This window comes from Eucalyptus grandis, chromosome 5 (assembly GCF_016545825.1).
Source record: "Eucalyptus grandis isolate ANBG69807.140 chromosome 5, ASM1654582v1, whole genome shotgun sequence".
NCBI classification, from domain to species: Eukaryota; Viridiplantae; Streptophyta; class Magnoliopsida; order Myrtales; family Myrtaceae; genus Eucalyptus; species Eucalyptus grandis.
The window spans coordinates 16,811,684-16,830,030 of record NC_052616.1 but is presented as its reverse complement, the minus strand read 5'-3'; the positions used below and the strand labels follow the sequence as shown (position 1 = coordinate 16,830,030).

At 40.1% G+C, this 18,347-nt stretch overlaps 2 protein-coding genes across 2 annotated transcripts; one reads left to right on the top strand and one right to left on the bottom strand.

Annotated features, from left to right (window-relative positions):
- Positions 1-278: 278 nt before the first annotated feature.
- Positions 279-5,655, bottom strand: LOC104444416 (hypothetical protein). The gene is made up of 7 exons (XM_010058077.3): positions 5,189-5,655; positions 3,258-3,353; positions 2,977-3,120; positions 2,792-2,852; positions 2,009-2,133; positions 991-1,098; positions 279-638 (listed from the first exon to the last, which is right to left on the bottom strand). The coding sequence occupies exons 1-6, from the start codon at positions 5,597-5,599 to the stop codon at positions 1,063-1,065; spliced, it is 873 nt and encodes a 290-aa protein (XP_010056379.2). The 5' UTR covers positions 5,600-5,655; the 3' UTR covers positions 279-638; positions 991-1,062.
- A 2,779-nt stretch (positions 5,656-8,434) lies between these two features.
- Positions 8,435-18,016, top strand: LOC104444413 (phosphatidate cytidylyltransferase 4, chloroplastic). Its single transcript, XM_010058073.3, has 7 exons — positions 8,435-8,937; positions 9,453-9,754; positions 10,464-10,651; positions 11,728-11,852; positions 12,455-12,588; positions 16,333-16,448; positions 17,414-18,016. Exons 1-7 carry the CDS (start codon positions 8,677-8,679, stop codon positions 17,503-17,505), a joined length of 1,218 nt encoding a protein of 405 aa, XP_010056375.2. The 5' UTR covers positions 8,435-8,676; the 3' UTR covers positions 17,506-18,016.
- Positions 18,017-18,347: the final 331 nt, after the last annotated feature.

Here is an 18,347-nt window from a genome sequence, read left to right as displayed (position 1 = left end):
AGTTGAACTCTCTAAACTATAAGGCCTCAAAAGAGAGCCGATCGCAGGTACCCGCCAGAGCTTATTAAGAACATCGGGACATCTTGGCACCAGCCAAAACTGAGACAAACCCCATCACTTCCATGCCGACTTTAACAAACCTGGTTATTCTGAAGGTGCATATTGCAGCGTTTCTTTAATGCATCTTGGTTTCTCCGGTCTGACCAACTTGAGAATATTTGTCACGGGATAGATAATGTCTCGATGTGATCAATCATAAATAACGGCAGGACCAAACCTTCTTTAGAGTACTCATTCTTTGTATAAAACAATGCAACAGATAATTCAACTGGCCCAAAAGGTTAAGCAAGCTATAATCTGCTGTCACACTAATCCCAACCTCAAATAGATCAGCTTGTAAAAGCCACAGATAATTCTGTTGTCTAAGATAGTAATACAACCAGAATTTGGTGAAAGATATAAATACAACCAGCATTTGGTGAGTTATCTATGAAAGCTCTGACTTATACTATATACATCTTCACTACAGCTAGCGGATCAAGCTACTATCTAGATTCTATCTCTCGCTTACTTAGGTGCCTCTTTTCTTGCTGTTGAAACAGAACCCGGCAGAAAAATGAACTCTTGATCAATCCCTCCTGGAATAGAACATAAAGACATACATCAGAAGTCGATACATGAGGAAATCTGCAAGTAAAACTCTACTAAATCCGAGCTCTAAAGAGGACATTCCATTAGGTAGCAAGAAAATGTTGGTTTCCTCGTCCTCCAGATCACTTAATCCACCATCTTTCATCACTGACTTATTTATTGGTATCAGCTTAGCTTAAACAGTAAAAGAAAGTTTTGGAGAGCCATTTTCCTTTGTCTTACCTCAACTCCAAGAATTTAAAATCTAACAATCACCACTAGTACGGTAACTAATTCTGATATCATCATTGCTAACTAGTGAAGGGGTGAGAAAAAGTCATAGCCAATTCCTCATCATACCTGATCTGAACAGTAGGTAGACTTGGCATTCTTAACCACTTAGGAGCTTTCAGAACCTTGTATCATGTTGCATCAATGGACAATCTTCGAGAAATCATCAAGACTTAGCTGTAACATAGACAGATAAGTCACGCCACAAACAGATAGTTTACTTCCTAAAGACCCAAAACCAGAATCAACAATCAATCCCCAGTTCACTTTACATCATTAAATTTATGTTGATTCCTGAGAAAAGAAATCCTTAATACTATTGTTGGCAATTGTTTTTCCTTTGCATAACATTACTAGAAATTTATTCAATCTAGCAAAGGAGATCTAAAAATAAAAGAGATAGATGAAGATGGAGAAAATTACATTCTCCGATGCCAAGAGTGGCCTAACTAAAAGATCTAACTAGAGATTGACCTTAAAATAACTATGTAAAAATTAATATCCTAACAGAATCCTTTTTCCCACACTTTCCAGGGCATGACTAGTCTTGCCAGCATAATACCTCATTTATTTTCACTACCCCATTGTTATGATTAAATCAAGTTGGTGATACTTTCCCAGACAGTTATAGTTAAGTCATATTTAGTATTGTTCGATTCTTGAAACATGGACATTAATGCAAGATAATTTCTAAAATTGCCTAGATTTTGATCTGCATTAATAATTTAAGAATTTCATTAACAAGTGCCGCCAAAGCACTTCTTGAAAACCTCAAAAAAGAAAGTTTGTCATTTCCAATGCACCATCTTTCTTGTATTATGCATAATAAATGAAATAAAAACATTTCTTTATTAAGTATGGTTAACAAGTGTTGCCAAGACCCATAACTTAATTATATATCTATTCAACAACAGATACTCTGTCCTCATGGATGTTTAATGAGATTTCATAACACTGCAGTCAATTAAATTAATGATGCTGAGACCTTTTTTCAAAATTTCATAATAGTTCAGTCCACAGCAATGCAGTTGACAAAAGGATTAGCGTGCAGGACTGGAGATGAAACAAAAATAGTACTAGGCTGGACCTTTCCATCTCCATCGCTATCAAAGCAGTGAATCATGTTGGCTAGTTCCTCGTCTGTCCATGTAAAATCATGAGCATCAGCAACTTTGGCTAAATCATGCACAGTGATGCCACCCTTCCCCGCTTCTGCATGACACATGCAAGCTCATCAGTTCCAGAAACAAAAGGTTCACAAGCCAAAAAGGGGTGTCTATTGCCCAGCCTCCCACAATGTGGGGTCCAGGAAGGGCTAGATGTACCCACTTAACAGTAAGATCACAAGCCACAGAAAGAAAAAAGAAGGTCCACGTAATACCCACATAAGAAACTCTCATTGTTAGTAACCAGAGGAACATAGAAAAAACCTTCTAGTAAAATTGATATTCCGTGACATATTTTGGCAGTTTCTAATATCAAAGTAATCAAGAAGCAACGTATCTCAAAACTATATACTAGCAAACCAACATCCACCAGGTCTTCAAAAGTTTAATATCACTTTTCAAACCATGACTAAAGAAAGGGATGGAAGACTTGCAGCGCATAAATATCTCCCTCCAGATTGACCTACTATAGATGTTTATTTCCTGGATGCGAATGCTTCAGCCTAACAATAAATTAGCTTCTCTGAACCTCCCTACCATTTGGACTAATGATACACAAGAACAAGTGAACCTGATGTGCAAAACCAACAAGTGGTTGCCACAGCCATCAATGCCAAAATATATATATGAAGGAAAGAATGTGAAAAATATGCATCCATCATCTGACAAACATAGAAATGGAAACTCCATTAACCATCAATTACCATCAAACTGAAAGAAATGCATAATCAGCTCGTCCTCAGTCATCTTCACCCGGCTGGTAAACTGGATATCAATAATTATTTACAAGAAAACAAACAAAGAAACAAACAAACAAAGACAGTCAGCTAGGAAAGGAAAAGGAAAACAAAATTCTCTTAAAACAATTATTAGGACAAGAGTTACAGACCGTTTTTCTCCTCTTCAGCATCCTAGGATTTTCCTGAGTCTTTTCTACTCTGCCTTTAAGATCTACACCAGCCTCATTTTTAGAAGGCCCTGAGCTCACTGTTCCTGAAACTCCAGCAGAATCATGCAGAGACAGCACAATGGCCTGCATTTTGCCACTGACTTTGTCAATATTGACCTTGCGGTTACTACACGTGTAATAGATTTCTAATCCATGCTGAGATGAAACCCAAGCTTCACTCTAGAATGACAATATTACAATCATGAAAATACTAGATTTACCTTCGCCAATTCAGCATCATCATCAACATAATCCAACTTATTCAGTAACTTTTTGGTCTGAGGTTTCTTCCTTGGTTTGGACACTTTTCTCTTTACCTGGAGCAGGAGATAGTCACAAAAGGTAAGAAAAACAACATTTCAAAGCAAGACAGAAGTATTACAAAGGTATTGACATGTCGATTGTCCCAAGAAGGACAAGAAGCTCGGTATTAAGATGACATATCAAAATAATACATGATCAAAATAATTTGCTGAATTCAGCTCATCAATTTTGCCCTCATCAATGTTTAAACTTCTTCCACCTACATTAAAGAATAGGAACGACAATTCAGGTTTAGCTCCTTTCACTTTTCTCATGTCACAACCTCTGGGATATGTGATATATCTGAAATCTGATCTGAATATTAAAATGGAATAGGACTAAAAACAAGGAAAACAATATTGATTTCAAACTAAGCATGTCGCAATGGGTGCTAAGTATCATAGCCAAATTCTCTAAGTTCATAACTTATGAATCTACGCATCTTCCATACGACACCGCCCTAATCTTGCTTAACATAAAATAACCAAGGACATGAAGTTGCAGATGTTCAATATGTCCAATGCGATTACTATAATGACATGTCCAAGACTGATACATCTACAACTTACTTAGAAGTTCCTTAGTGCGCCTCAGATCCATGGTTTCCTATTGTTGTCTAAATCCTGATTTAAATGGAAATCTTATTGCTTTTCAAGCAATAAGAGGAGATACAGAAAGAAAAACTGCCTTCCACCAAAGCCCACTCCAAGAGGATAGACAGAGCACTGGAAAAGCTAAACTTAAATGAAAGCCATAAGTCAATTTGACTAAAAACACCCACACTATATTATTTGGTAATTAAATCATTTATTCAACTGTGGTATTAATATTTAAACAAATTTGGTGAAAACGGTATTTTCAACTGCAGTACATGCAACTAGAGTATCACCAAATTAACATCCTTCACAAAAGCAGTCTGGAGTAATTAGCAATAGTGAAATTCAAAATAAGTAGCCAATAAACAATTAGACTGTAATTTTGGAATTAATTGTGATAGGTTTGAAATGCCAAGATATATTAAAAGTACACAATTTAATTGAAATTCTCGAGGATTTATAATAAGGGAAAAATGAAGGGAAAGATGGCATGTTAATCTGCCAGCGAGTGTACTTAAGTTTCACACAGTTTCTAACCAACTGCACAAAGTTTTGCTTAAGTTGGGTAATCTTGGCGAGTCAAACAGCATAACTAAGTATTCAATGCCACTTCAAGCTGAAAATCTCATGGTTACCTAGGATCCAACTTGGATGTTCTCATGATAGTCTTCTGTTTAATTAGGCCAACTATTTCTTAGAAACACTGGTGAAGTTTCAAGAATGTCATAATGAAGCAATAAAATCTGGGTGCAGCATAAGAAATTCATTCTAATTAAGAAGGCGCTCAATGCAGCCACTGCAGCAATATTTGTGAATAAAACACTTCGTGAAGAAGTCTAAAGAAGAAAGTGCTCCCGGATACACTTCACAACAACATTAACTAAAAATTATACTAGCAAAAAAAAGCCAGCGTTGTGAAGGAAATATATAGGCAACACTTCCGAGTGACCGCAATATGTGGTGAATACACAACAGTTCGGAATGGAATGAAATAAAGCCGGAGCCACGAAGCCAAAAATTAATGACCCCCGAGGACGAATCACTTCATTCACTTCAATGGCCCCATTGTCATCCTCATTGAGAAAAATTCAAGAAATGAGAAACTCTGTGATCATTTCTTTCTCTTGACTCCGTTGTCTTAAACCGACCTTCCCATTTTCACATAAACCTTAAACGCCAACTACGTTAGGAACTTCAATTCACGCAAAAACAACAGAAGCAGATAAAGAATTACCCAATAGAAAAGAACCGACCTTTGTCTTACCAGACCCAGATACTTCAAAATCCCGATCATCCTCCTCATCGTCGACACTAAGATCATCGTCATCGCCGCCATCGCCGTCCAAAGCAGGCGCGTAATCACCATCCTTGTCGTCGTTGTCGTCGTCGTCGTCCTCGCCGCCCACCTTCCTTTTGCCCTTCGCGTCGCCCTTTCTCGCCTTCCGACTCGAACCCATCACGGAACTCGCCAGGTTTCGGAGGCCCAGCGCCTCCATCCTCCTCTTGTTCTCCGCGATCCTCGACAGCCTCTGCTTCTCGTAATTCGATACACGCGTCGCCTCCTTCGGGTCGGGTAGCGTCGGAGGATCCGGTTCGGAGCCCGAGCTCGCCTCCGCTCCGTCGGGCTCCGCGTCGGAAGTGGGAGGGCGGCGCTTCGCCGCCATTCGAGCGGTCCCGCCGAATTCTCGAGACGAAAATGGCGATTGGCCGTCGCGAAATGACGGAGGCTCGAGGGGAGTGAAGAAAATGGGAGGGAAGTCGATATCAGAGCAAGCGCGGTCGAGTTGCACCGGTCCGACCGGATTTTGAGGCTTAAGCATTTGGACCGGTCCGGTCCGGACCGAGTCGTAGGCAAGGTGATTTGGGGGCACTTACTACTTCATATGAGATGAAGGGTGCGTTTGGGAACCACTTTTAGGGAAAAGTCTTTAGGAAAATGCAAATCTTTTGTGCAAAGGTGTTTTCCAAAGTGCAACCGTGTTTGGTAAATTATACTTTGAAAGCTCTTTGTAAAGTATTTTGAGCAAAATAACGTCGGGAATTACACTTACAAAAGATCTTTGTGGTAAAAAAAAAATTATCAAAAGAAAAATTAAAAAAAATTGACCAAAGGGCGTGGCGCCGCGACCTCCGGCGACCTCCGCGACAGCCGGATCGGGGCGCGAGGTCGCGCGACACCGTCGCGACCTCCGTCGACCTCCGGCGGCCGGATCTAGTGGCGGTGAGGTCGCGGGAGGACCTCGCCGCCCGGGACTGGTCGCGACGAGGTCGCGCGACCGTGCCGCCCTCGGGGCCCCGGGGGCGGCGAGGTCGCGGGAGGTCGCGCGACGCCACCGCGACCCGATCCGGGGGCCGCGAGGTCGCGCGACCCGGATCGGGGCGGCAAGGTCCTCCCGCGACCCCGCGCCAGACTGGGTCGCGGTGACCCGGACCTTGCCGTGGGTCGCGGCGGTCGTGCCACCGCCCGTCGCTCGTCGGGCGACGGTCGCGGCGACGACCGCTCGCGGAAGAAGAAGACCGTTTGCCGCTCCCGGATCTAGGTTGCGGTGACCCGGCCCTCGGTCGCGCCACCTCCGGCGTCGGTTGCGCCACCTCCGGCGTCGGCCGCGCCACCCCCGACGATCGCCTAGGTGTCCCTCTAGCGTCGCCGCCGCTCGCAGTCGGCGGAATCGAACCCCAGGAGAAGATGAACAAGTAGCGACACAAGGGCAAGAACCGGAAAACAAAACATTCGTGAGGACAATTTTGGAAAAAAATTATGAACAGTGCTCCGCGTGGGCATGCGAAAAAGCGAAAGCCCAGGCGGGTCCCCCGCCTTGGGCTTTCGGCCACACATGCTGGCATTTAGAAATGCGGGCTCAAAAATTTTCCCAAACGGGGCATTTGGCCAAGTACCTTTAGGCTTCAAAGGGGCTTTGGAAAGTGGTTCCCAAACGCACCCGAAGACTTGCGCAGTTTTAACACTCACTTAACATGTGAATTTTCGTTTGAGCAAGCTGAAAAAATTGTGCTTCGAGAGCACATGAAAATATCCAGTGTTGTAGGTCAAAACTAAAGAGATGATACCCGAGCCATTCGAATTCACTTAAGAACAATGATTCTATCTTGAGCTTACCTTAATATGTTGTGCATGCAAGCGTTACCTCAAAAAAATTGCTTAGCGAAGTAAATGGAGAAACTGACATGTTATCACATGAATCTTACTATGAACATACATGTTTCTCCATAAGTTAGCTTTTTTTTTTTTTTTTTTTGATGAAAGTAAGACAACTCCATAAGTTAGTTCATTATGGGCATTTGTAAAATTACCATCACTCCGTTATTTCTACATTCTAAAATTGCATATTGTCGCTTCTTTAATTTTCTTGTGCAAAAACAAATAAAAAGGGAAAAATTGCTTTCCTCAACATTGATGGGCCCTTCTAAAATGTCAATATATGTCTTCTATATCTACACATTTAAACTTAGTCGACTTTATTGACAAAAAAAAAAATTATGATCAGCTTTTGTTTCGCTCTCTATGCGTTTCGAGTTTACTCTTGCATCCAAAGACTAAAACTACTTCATATAGCATCAACTTTTAATGATGGCTTAGGAGAATATTTCAAAATACACCCCACATTGGACGCATCATCTCAAAAGAGCCGACGAAGTAACAATTGTCTCAAACGGCCCCCACAATTTAGGGGAACCGGTTTTGCTCGGTAGAATAGAACCGGCCAAGAATGGGCCGAAAACTCTAATCAAAATACACGGAGAACTTCTGCACTGTGCTTTGATGCTGCAAAAGCATTCGGCCATCTGTTTTTTGTTGGTTAGGAACAAAAAAACAAAGTGTGTTTTGTTGGTTTTTTTCTTTTTGGTCGAATGTTTTGTTTTGTTGGCTATTGGACTGTCCGGTAATTGGTGGGACTGGTTGTGTGTGTGTGTGGTGGAACTGGCCAAACATGTGGGCCTGAAAGTGGCCAAGCAAAGGCCAAGAAAACTTTAAAAAATGGTCGAGCAAAGCCGAAAGCTGGCCAGAGACGAGCCGAAGAATGGCCGCCCGAATCAGAGTTTGGCCAATGCTTATCCGTCCATTCCACAGTGTAATGGACAACTTTTGTGCAATGAACTTGGCTATGCGTCCCTGCTTTAATCCCCATCTTAAATTCACGGACACAAAACGTACCATGTCACGGCAATACACAACTATCAAGATATTCATGACCATTCTCCTTTGGATAGGCCTGAAAAAGAAAAGCAAGAAAGGCCAGAATGCTAACAAGCATCTACAAATTGAATTCACCCAAGCAATAATATTTATTTGAGAACTGCCGGTGCATCATAGCCACCAAATGGGTAAGTCGGCATAATTTACAGCAACTAAATAATCATTCAATTCCTTCACGAAAAAAGAGATTTTTTTTTCTCTTTTCATACATAATAATCCTCCGCTGATGATGAGGTAATTCATCAAAGTAATTGTTCCACCTTTCGTCTTAACCTTCCCCTCTTCCTGTGTACTTGCGGAATAAACCATTGACGCCCACGGGCATAGTAGAACGATGTGCTTTTTCACCAGCGTGACGACGGGGAAAACGGAGCGGAATGGCCGATGGGTGGTGGACGGCGCGAAACGTAGATAACCCCGCAAAGAACCCAACGCTCCATTCCTGAACCTCTTGATGTGCAAGATGTCTTGAAAATCAAGAACTCCTGAATCCTCTTTCGACTTTGGCCAGCCCTCTCTCGCGTTTTCATGGCCCCCTTCGTCAGAATCGAGGCAATCAAGCCGACCCCTCTGTCGCTCGCCACTCTCTGCGCTTGCCCGTGCCGACCCTTTGCTACGAACGCCCCGGTTCTGACGCGCCCTCTGTCAAAATTCAATCTTGGGTTGCTTTTACATGGGCCCAAGAGCGTGGTCCGAATGCGCTTGCGTGGGGTCCCGGCCCCCCGGCGCCTCGTCGCGGCCGGGGCGCGCGCCGAGCAGGACCGGGTCGGCGAGAGCGACGCCAATCAGGTGGGCTTTCGGTCGGCTGTGTCTCATTAGGAAATCCGGAATTAGTCTGTGTGATTGTTTTCTTGACTGGTGTCTGGAATTGTTGGATGTATGAGGGGAAAACGGTACTTTTTTGTGCTGGCTCTATCCTGAGTGCAAATGATAGGGTTGTGAATGACGCACTTTTAGTTGTTAGTAGTTAAGAAAAGGGTAGTTCCTTACAATTGGATGGGGGCAGAAACAGCAGTCTAGGTAATGCGTCAATTTTTTTCTTTCTTTGCTTATTTTCATGCTTCTTCCTCTGCTGGAATTTGTTACCTAATGCACCGTATCTGTGAGAACTTAGTTTGTATCTGTCTTTTAATGCACGGAATGAGTATCTGCGGGAACAGGACATGGCAATGTTTGTTGCTTATATGGTTGATGAAGGAAGATTAATAAGTTGTGGCATTAGTTCTCTGTGGCCCATTTCTATCTCTAGATGATATTTTAATAATAATTTGATTGTAAAGCAATGCTGAAACGGAATGTTTTAGGAAGTAGACAAAGGCCATCAATCTTCACCACGGGGAGAGACTGATATGGAGACTCAACAGAAAGCAAGTCAGTTAAGAAATAGGATTGTTTTTGGACTTGGAATTGGTTTTTCTGTTGGCGGTGTTGTGTTGGCAGGAGGATGGGTGTTTACTGTGGCTTTGGCATCTGCTGTTTTTGCCGGTTCACGGGAGTATTTTGAGTTGGTTAGAAGTCGTGGAATTGCAGCTGGAATGACGCCGCCTCCTCGATATGTGTCCCGAGTTTGCTCGGTTATATGTGCCCTGATGCCAATACTTACCTTGTAAGATTGAAAGACACCCCCTATGCTATATTTTTTTGTGGCATTTGGTGGACAAATTTTGTTGCTAGCAAAGCTTTGAGCATGCATTCTCTTTCCTGATAAAGTTTTATAAGTTAGCCAATCTTATCATGATGTAGCAATTACTTATCATGCTTCTATGTTCTCCTATCAAAATGTGATAGGCTCCCTTATCTGTCTGCGCTGCTTGTTTAAGGGAGATTTGGGAGCTTGCTTGCTTCTGAATTTCTAAAACCATCCTGTTCAGAAGAATGAAATAATCAAAAGACAGTAAGTTTGACACAGAAATTGAAATGTACCGCGATCTAGTTGTAGTAAGTACTTGTAATAATCACAGGAAAAATAATTGCCAGCATAATTTGAGAGAAAAACCCTCCATGGTGGCAAAGACACGTCGAAAAACTTTGACCACTTTTCAGCATGCAGTTTCTGGAAAATCTTTCACATTCTCTGTTTGGATACTTTTTTCTTCTCTTCTAAATGTTAGCAATCTGAAACGTAAAAATCAGGTGGAGTTCACTGATTTCTCATAGAATGCCATTGTTGACCCCTATGGATACTTTTGGAATGAATCAAAGTTTTTCCAGGAAGCAGTGCTTTCATCTGAATTCGTTATTGCTTTATTAAATCTTTGGCTCTATTTGGCAAGTGCTAGGCATTGATTATTGATAGTTGCCTCTGTGCATGTCAGATACTTTGGTCTAGACGTTTCTGTGACATCTGCCGCCTTCCTTGTTGCCATAGCATTGCTTCTACAGAGAGGAAATCCGCGATTCTCCCAGCTCAGCAGTACAATATTTGGGCTATTTTATTGTGGTTATCTTCCTTGTTTTTGGGTGAAGCTTCGATGTGGTCTAGCAGCACCAGCACTTCATACTGGTTAGATATGGTTTATTCTTGATGGAGGATGCCCCTTTCATGATACATGCATCCGATATTTTATCCTTAAGATTTGGGCTATTTTATTATGGTTATCTTCCTTAAGATTTGTTCAACCTTGATTTTATGTAAGTGTCACTGTAGTGTAGAAGACTATTGCAAATAAGATAGGTAACAGTAAATTAAACACAGAACATTTCAAGACTAAATGGTGAAAGGAAGATCAAGTCATCATATTCAAGACAGGCTATGTAGCATATAGCAATCTAAATGTAGGACAATTTCAGATTTAAATGGTGTAATAAAGATTAGATCACTATATTGTTGTTAGAAGCACTGGGAATTGTAAATTATGTGATACAGATAGCTCAGCAAGAATCTTTTTGGTGCTTTTGGCCATTATTTTTGGTATTGACTTGTTCGTCATGGTTTTCATTCTACCGGCACTTGAGAGTGTTGACTTCTCCGAGTGTGAAGATATGTCATAGTTTTACATGTTACACTTAAATAGATAATTGTGCTGTTTGTTTATTATTTTCAGTTAAGCAAAAAGCTCGCATCGAAAGTTTGTTTTTTGCTAATTTCTACCTTGCTTTTAACAGAATTCTCCCTTAAACATTGCCACAACCAGCAGCATAAGGGGAACAATCGGACAAACTGAAAACCAACTATGTTGCGCTAAACTAGAGAGCTTTTATTGTAAAGAATCTAAGCCTAATTAATGTTCTTTCTAAAAGAAGATTCTATTATATGAAAATTTAGAACAAGCATAGTCTTTTGATATTGTATTATGTCTGTCTCTGTGTAGAATTTTGTGAACTTGGCCTCACACCATGGCTCTTGTACCTGAACTGATCTACCCATAAACAGTACTTATTACCGATATACCTGAAATTAATACCAGAAGATGCGAGAAGTTTCATGCTGAAGCCTTCCCTATGAAAAATGTAGTTTTCAATTTTTGGTTTTTTTTTTTTTTACATGTGTAATGGAATGGCTTCTATTATCAATGATTGCCGTTAATGCTGCTCATGCTTATATGAAGTTGTGGTTCTTAGCTTGCTCATCTTTAACAGGAATAGGAGCAGCGTGGCCCATTCTTCTAGGTGGCCAGGCTCATTGGACCGTGGGCCTTGTGGCGGCGTTGACATCAATAAGTAGCATAATTGCTGCAGACACATATGCCTTTCTTGGTGGCAAAGTAATTTGGTTTCTAGACTTTCAGTGTAATTTGTGCTGTAATATGTACCCATTTTTTACAAATAAAAATCTACATGCCCTTGTCTAGTTATATTGTTTCTTGTATATAAGTTTGAAAATATACCTATGTCCTGATTGTGAATAGAATTAAGGAGCTCAAACAAGTTGTTTCAGAGTGTACTCATGATCTGGTATCCACAATCGTGCTTAGAGATTATTTGGATTAGTATTCCTTAATGAGGTTCTACTACTGATCACTTGGTTTTTGTTATTCTTTCTTCTTATAAAGCTGGTTCATCCAGAATATCGTATTATGATGAAACTCTTTTCTGAAGTTATACTTTGAATCTTTGTGTGCTATAAGAGCAAGTGAAAAAGAGTAGCTTGTTCTTGCAAGTTCTGAGCTTTAATGAGCATAGAGTTGACTTCCTAATCTTCATTTCGTATAATCACATTTAATGTAGGCAGGAATTGCTGGATGCCTTTGTGGTTAATTTCTTTTCTATTGTAAGATTTCATGATTCCTTTTGCTTTTTCTGTACCATGCAGGATATTTTGGTTTTATGCAGATAGAAACCTAAAAATTGTTGTATTTTAATGCAGGCATTTGGTAGGACACCACTTACTAGTATTAGTCCCAAGAAGACATGGGAGGGAACTGTTGTAGGCTTGGGTGGTTGTATAGCGACTTCCGTCATCTTGTCGAGGCTATTTTGTTGGCCATCTTCTTTGCTGAGGTAGTTCTGCTCGCCCTTGTAATCCAGTTTGCAAAACTATTTTTTCATGGATGAGAACCGAAATAACTTATTAATAATTAGGGGAGTTGATTAATGTTAACTTATTAATAATTAGGGGAGTTGATTAATGTTGTTTCTTGGATTTTGGAAGATAGAAAACTGAAGGAGTAGGAAGTCATCTTTGATGCATGTAAATCTAAATTGTCTTTATGTGCTTGTGAGCTCAAGAGAGAGAACAAGGGAGTAGTAGGGAGGGGGAGGAGGAGGAGGAGGGGCAACAGAGCTGAATGTTGTTAGGAGAAACTGAATATTATCTTCCGTCCTTGTTTATATTGGATGCTAGAATTTCTATGCTTTAATTGTTAAGGATAGTGTGATAGAACTTTTCTTGACTTCCAATCTTTTTTCTCTTTTTCTTATATATTTCTCCTTTGAACATTCTTTGGACAATATGAGTGATTATGAGGAAGTGTATATTTATTTGGTCAATTGTAATGTTCCCATTTAGACGTGATACCACCTTTTAAAATTTCACCGTGGGAAGCTTTTTCTTTTTCTTTTTTTTTTCCTAGGGAAAACTTGAATTGTGAATCCTCTACTTCTACAGTATTAGAAAAATGGTTATGCTTTAGTTGTTGGGTGGGTAATTCTTCTACCTCATTATGGTCATTTAATATAATATTCACCAGAAGATCCTTAATTGTAGTGATTATCTTTTTCCCCACAAATGTCCTCTTTCTTCTTTTGAAAAAAAAAAGAAAAAGAAAATTCTTTTATTGTCAAATAAAAATTTGATACATGTGTCATTGGCCGGCAGTCCTTGGCCACACAATAGCCCACACAGCTCCTAGTGAGCTAAAAACACCAGGTCAACCTTCCTTCCAAAGTTGTTCCCAAGAACAGTTCAACAAATAACTTCCTCGTATCTGATCTTATCGGCATCAAGCAATATAGCAAATCACCTATCATGGCTTTATCAGAAGAGCGACATTAGCTTTCGACCAGTTTGTACACGAAAGGCCAACTTCTCATTTAGAGTTTCGTAGAGATATATTAATTCTATTCTAGAGCTCCTAACACCAATCATCATAATGCCATTTCCACGGACCAGTTGTATTCATTTCCTCTGCATCACTTCTCACTCGATAACCCCAAGCTCCATTTACGAGGGTACGAGAGAACAAGAGAACCACGGTCTATGACATTTTCCCCCACTCAATTCCCCAATGCCCTTATCACGGGCTATTCTATCGCTTCCCCATGTTTCCTAACTGTTGATGAGCCACTTTGGATCATACATTGAATAGCAACGCTCGCTCAACAAAATAGGCCACTCCATTGGTAGTTTCTTTTGATCGCTGTTTAAGCATCTTTGGCACTTGTGCTTTCCTTGACAAGTGGCATTTTTCACCAATTGCATCTTTGGCAACACTCTATTTCGTTTGCTAAGCTTTTGTTGATCTCAGCAGACCATTGGAGGTTTCTTCCCTTTTTGAAAACATGGCAACAGATTTCTTCTTAAGATTCACCAATTATCCAGGAACGTTTTCCCTATTTAGCGAAGGATCTGTGTTTTCCTATGCCCCCATTGTCATCTTAGAAGCTAGTCGAGGGTCGCACTTTGTCTAAGCGCATTTTGCCTCTATCCTCGTAGGACTAGGTAGGCCACAAGTTTTCTCAGACTCAAAACTCATTTACCAAAGGAATCTTGCCCCAATGCCATCTATCACAGGCCGGCAGTTCCTTGGCCTCATAATAGCCCACGCAGTACCTAGTGAGCTGAAGACACCAGGCCAGCCATCCTTCTATAGTTGTTCCCAAAAACAGTTCAGTAAATAGCTTCCTTGTATCGGATCATGCCATGTTTCACTTAGCTTGGACATCTAGTTCATCAAGTGAGATATCACTTTAGGCACAACAATTGGTTTTTACCTGCCACAGTTTAAGAGCGGCATCAACTTTCGACCAGTTATATACAAGAGGCCAACATGCCTTCAGAGCTCCATAGAGATATATCATTTCTATCTTAGAACTCTTAACACCAATCATCCTGTCGCCATTTTTACGAACCAGTTGTTTTATCCCCTCGACATCACTCACTCTTCTCCCAATAACCCCAACTTCACTCACAAGGGTACGAGAGTACAGGAGAACCATAGTCCTTTATTTATGCTTCCTTGATCTTTTAAGCCACTTCTATTATGTTACATACTCTTGTTGGATCATTTGAGGACTTACGTGCCCTACCACTTGAAATGAGTTTACAAAATATACTCTTCGACATCAAAATACCAACTTTCTCCTAAGATTATTAAAGGTAATGTTGTTCTCAAAATGTACCCCTTTTTGCTACTTATGAAAAGACTTTCCCCTTTTTCTACTAAGGAAATCCATCCATGTCTCTTCTCATGCCTCCAAATCTTTACGAATCATGAACCACTTCAAGGACATCATTAATTCGCATTGAGATGTATGAAGGTCTTCGTGTCCCTACTGTTTTAATTGAGTTTTCTTCTTTTCTCTTTTAAGAGGGTAATACGTACTTTCTTTAGAATAGTCATGATTGTTGTCCTCGTGTATACACAAGCATCTTCCTGTGGCTTTTTGCATGCTTTTATTTCACATGGACAAACACATTTCCTCATAACTCCATTAGTCCTGCATTACGTCTTTATTGTTGTCGTGTAGGCTTTGATGTTCTTCTTGACCTTAAGGTGCATACTAGGTATCAGAGTATACAAGATGCTTATCCCTGTTGTAAATCTCATGGATGGTATTAAATCCTTCCATTTCTCTACAACTTATCCCTTCTGACATTAATCTGTCCAGCACTTTTGCCTTTGTTATGTCTTATCCACGAAAATTCTGCAGCATAGCTTACATCAAGGAAGAGGAGTTCATTCCTATCTAGTGGCCAAAGTCAAAAAGTTTTATCTTGTCATGAGCCTGTAGAGACAGGAGACTTCTCAGTAATCGCTTTTTGTATCCTTAAAAATCTGTTGTTCAAATCCTAGAACTTCAGTACTTTTGATCCTTTTCTTTAAGCCAGAAGCCCAGATAATGCAATAGGAATCTTGTTGCGATCTCTTTTGGTGTTCAATATCTTCATTGGATGTCTTGAGTACGTAGATCATATGATGAGCTCGCATAAATGTAACATTGAAATTTGTGCATTTGCTCTTTCTTATTGCTTCATATAAAGGATCAAATAGTTGCCTTGCGGTTTCTATGTTCCCTCTGTTCTCATGTATGTGTTAAAGCTTGTTCCTTCACTTTTTGTTTAGCCTTTTATTAGTTCTTAGCATCTTTTTGAGTTATATCAGGTACTTGAGCTTATATTTTAGTGCTTAATTTTAGAAAGTCTAGCTATGCCTGCTTGATTTCCAAGTTTTGAGATTTGTTCTTTATTTAAACTTCCTACAGCGTTAGCATGTATTCACTGGTAAAAAGTATACTTTCTTTGTCTTGCTAAGTTGTCCTTTAGCTTTCAAGAGTGCCAGTATGATAATCTTCATCTTAATTTAAAGGAAGGTAGTCTCAACATTTGCTGGGTGGCATTTCAAAATAATACATTTAGATACTTTGGCTCAAAGCTTTTTGGATCCGTCATCATTTTTAAACCTTTTTTTGTGCTGTTTGATTTTCTTTTAGGTGACCACATTATTGCATCCTGTTAGACTGTTTATTTGCATTGTCTTTTCATTGTTGTGGTTTGTGTATAATTTCCTCTTGTTTGGTGGACAGTGCAATAGCATTGGGGTTCTTGAACTTTTTTGGGTCTGTTTTTGGAGATCTCACCGAATCCATGATCAAACGTGACGCCGGGGTCAAAGACTCGGGCTCCCTTATACCTGGACATGGTAAGTTCCTTTGGCTTTAATTACTTTGCAAAGCTGCTGAATTTTCTTTGCACTTTGGCCCTTATTCGAGTTGCTAAATCTGCATACTGCTGATTATTATGCAAACCAATTTAACATTATTTAGGACAAATTTCATAGTTCATTAAATCTGATTTCTACAGTTATTTAGATTGTTGATTTACAAAGGTGCAATTTTTTTTTTGCTGCAATAATCGAAGCTTTTGCTTGCAAGATTGTGTGTTTTCATTTCTCAAATTTTGTTAGCTCATCTTTTTGAGTATTTCTTATCACTGTAATTGCACGGAACTCATCTGAATTTTGGATTGACCAAAATTTTGCATATTCATGCGGATAAGCATTATAACTAATCATATGCCTAGTGCCTACCACTTGTTGAAAAGCATGAGAAAGTGAAGCTGAAATATCCTTCATCTATCTCATTTTCCCTGCTGAACTTGCAAGTAGAACACTATGGTATAATTGCCCTCATTAATTTGCTGATGCCCTCCTAAAACAGTAGAAAAGCTTCTCTTTTGTTGTTTTTTGTCATTGACTGTAACAAAAAATATTCCCCATTTCTCTCGTTGGAGGGCAGTAGACAAATTTAATTTTACATTATGAACTTAAAAGCAAGGTTCTTTACGTCCCCCTGGAGGATAAACCTTTTTTTTAAGATGTTAAGAAACACATGGGCACCTACAGATGAACCTTACTCTGTCAAATGCAAAGTTGATACTTATGATACTTTTGTCTCAGAAGTTTTTATAAATTCCTCATCTGTAACGAAATGAATCTGTTTCTGAGATGTCTGTCATATAAGGTTTCCTGGACCCCTTTTTCCACTTCCTCTGCTGCTCATTGAATATGCATCAGATTGTAGTGTAGTTGTAAGAACCGTGTCATTTATGGTTTTTGCAAATTTGGGTTTCATAAACTATGTCCGTAATCAGAGGCAATGCCTGCAGGTGGAATATTGGACAGAGTAGATAGCTACATATTCACGGGTGCGCTTATGTACTCTTTCGTCAAAACTATTCTACCTCTGTATGGAGTTTGACATCGGAAGAATGAGCAATAAAAAATGGGAATACACTGCATAGTTCTGGAGCTGTTGCAAGAGGGGACTTCATGCCACCCAAGCAGGCGTCGATTGTTTTTGGACAAGAAAATGAAGAAGAAAGTCCTGTACGTACTCTTTAACTCGAAATGGCAGCCAAGATTTTGAAGCATACTCTGTTTTCAGTGTTACAGGTATAGTTCACATGACCACAGATCACTGTTAATCTTCCAGAAGAGCTGTCAATGATCAATTCAATGGATGAGAAGCTGGTTCCCAAAAGTTTTTCTTTTCTTTCTTTACCTTGGCTTTTTCGGTGTTGGTAGGTCTTCTATTGTAATAATTGGTTGATCAATAATTTCGGCCGCAAGGTCAATCATCTCAATTTTTTGCACGGCCGTTTGCTTGTCATGCTGACTGGGATTCTTTAGCCGAAAGAATCTAAGTTTTGGGAAAAAATTTCCATGGATAACTTTGATTTTGCATGGAGAGAGTGGAATTTCAGCCCCCAGTTGGCATGATTCTTCGGAGCCTGACTTTTGTCCTAACTGAAGTTCTTCATGCTGTAGCATGGTTGATTGATCTCTTCAACAATTTTTCCAATGTTGGTGTTTTCTTGTCCAAAATGCCGGGTCCATGGTTATTGTTCCACGATAATGCAGCCGAATATGGTGTATGAAACCGATTCATTCTTGTTATCGCACCATCCGACCATCATGTCTAAACGTTTCTATCAGAACTATGTCGAAGACTCAAAAGTTGCTTTGATTGCACTAATTTACTTGTGATGGTTGGTAACTGATATCCTCCCTTGTCGATTTCCGAATTGCTTCCCTCGAAAG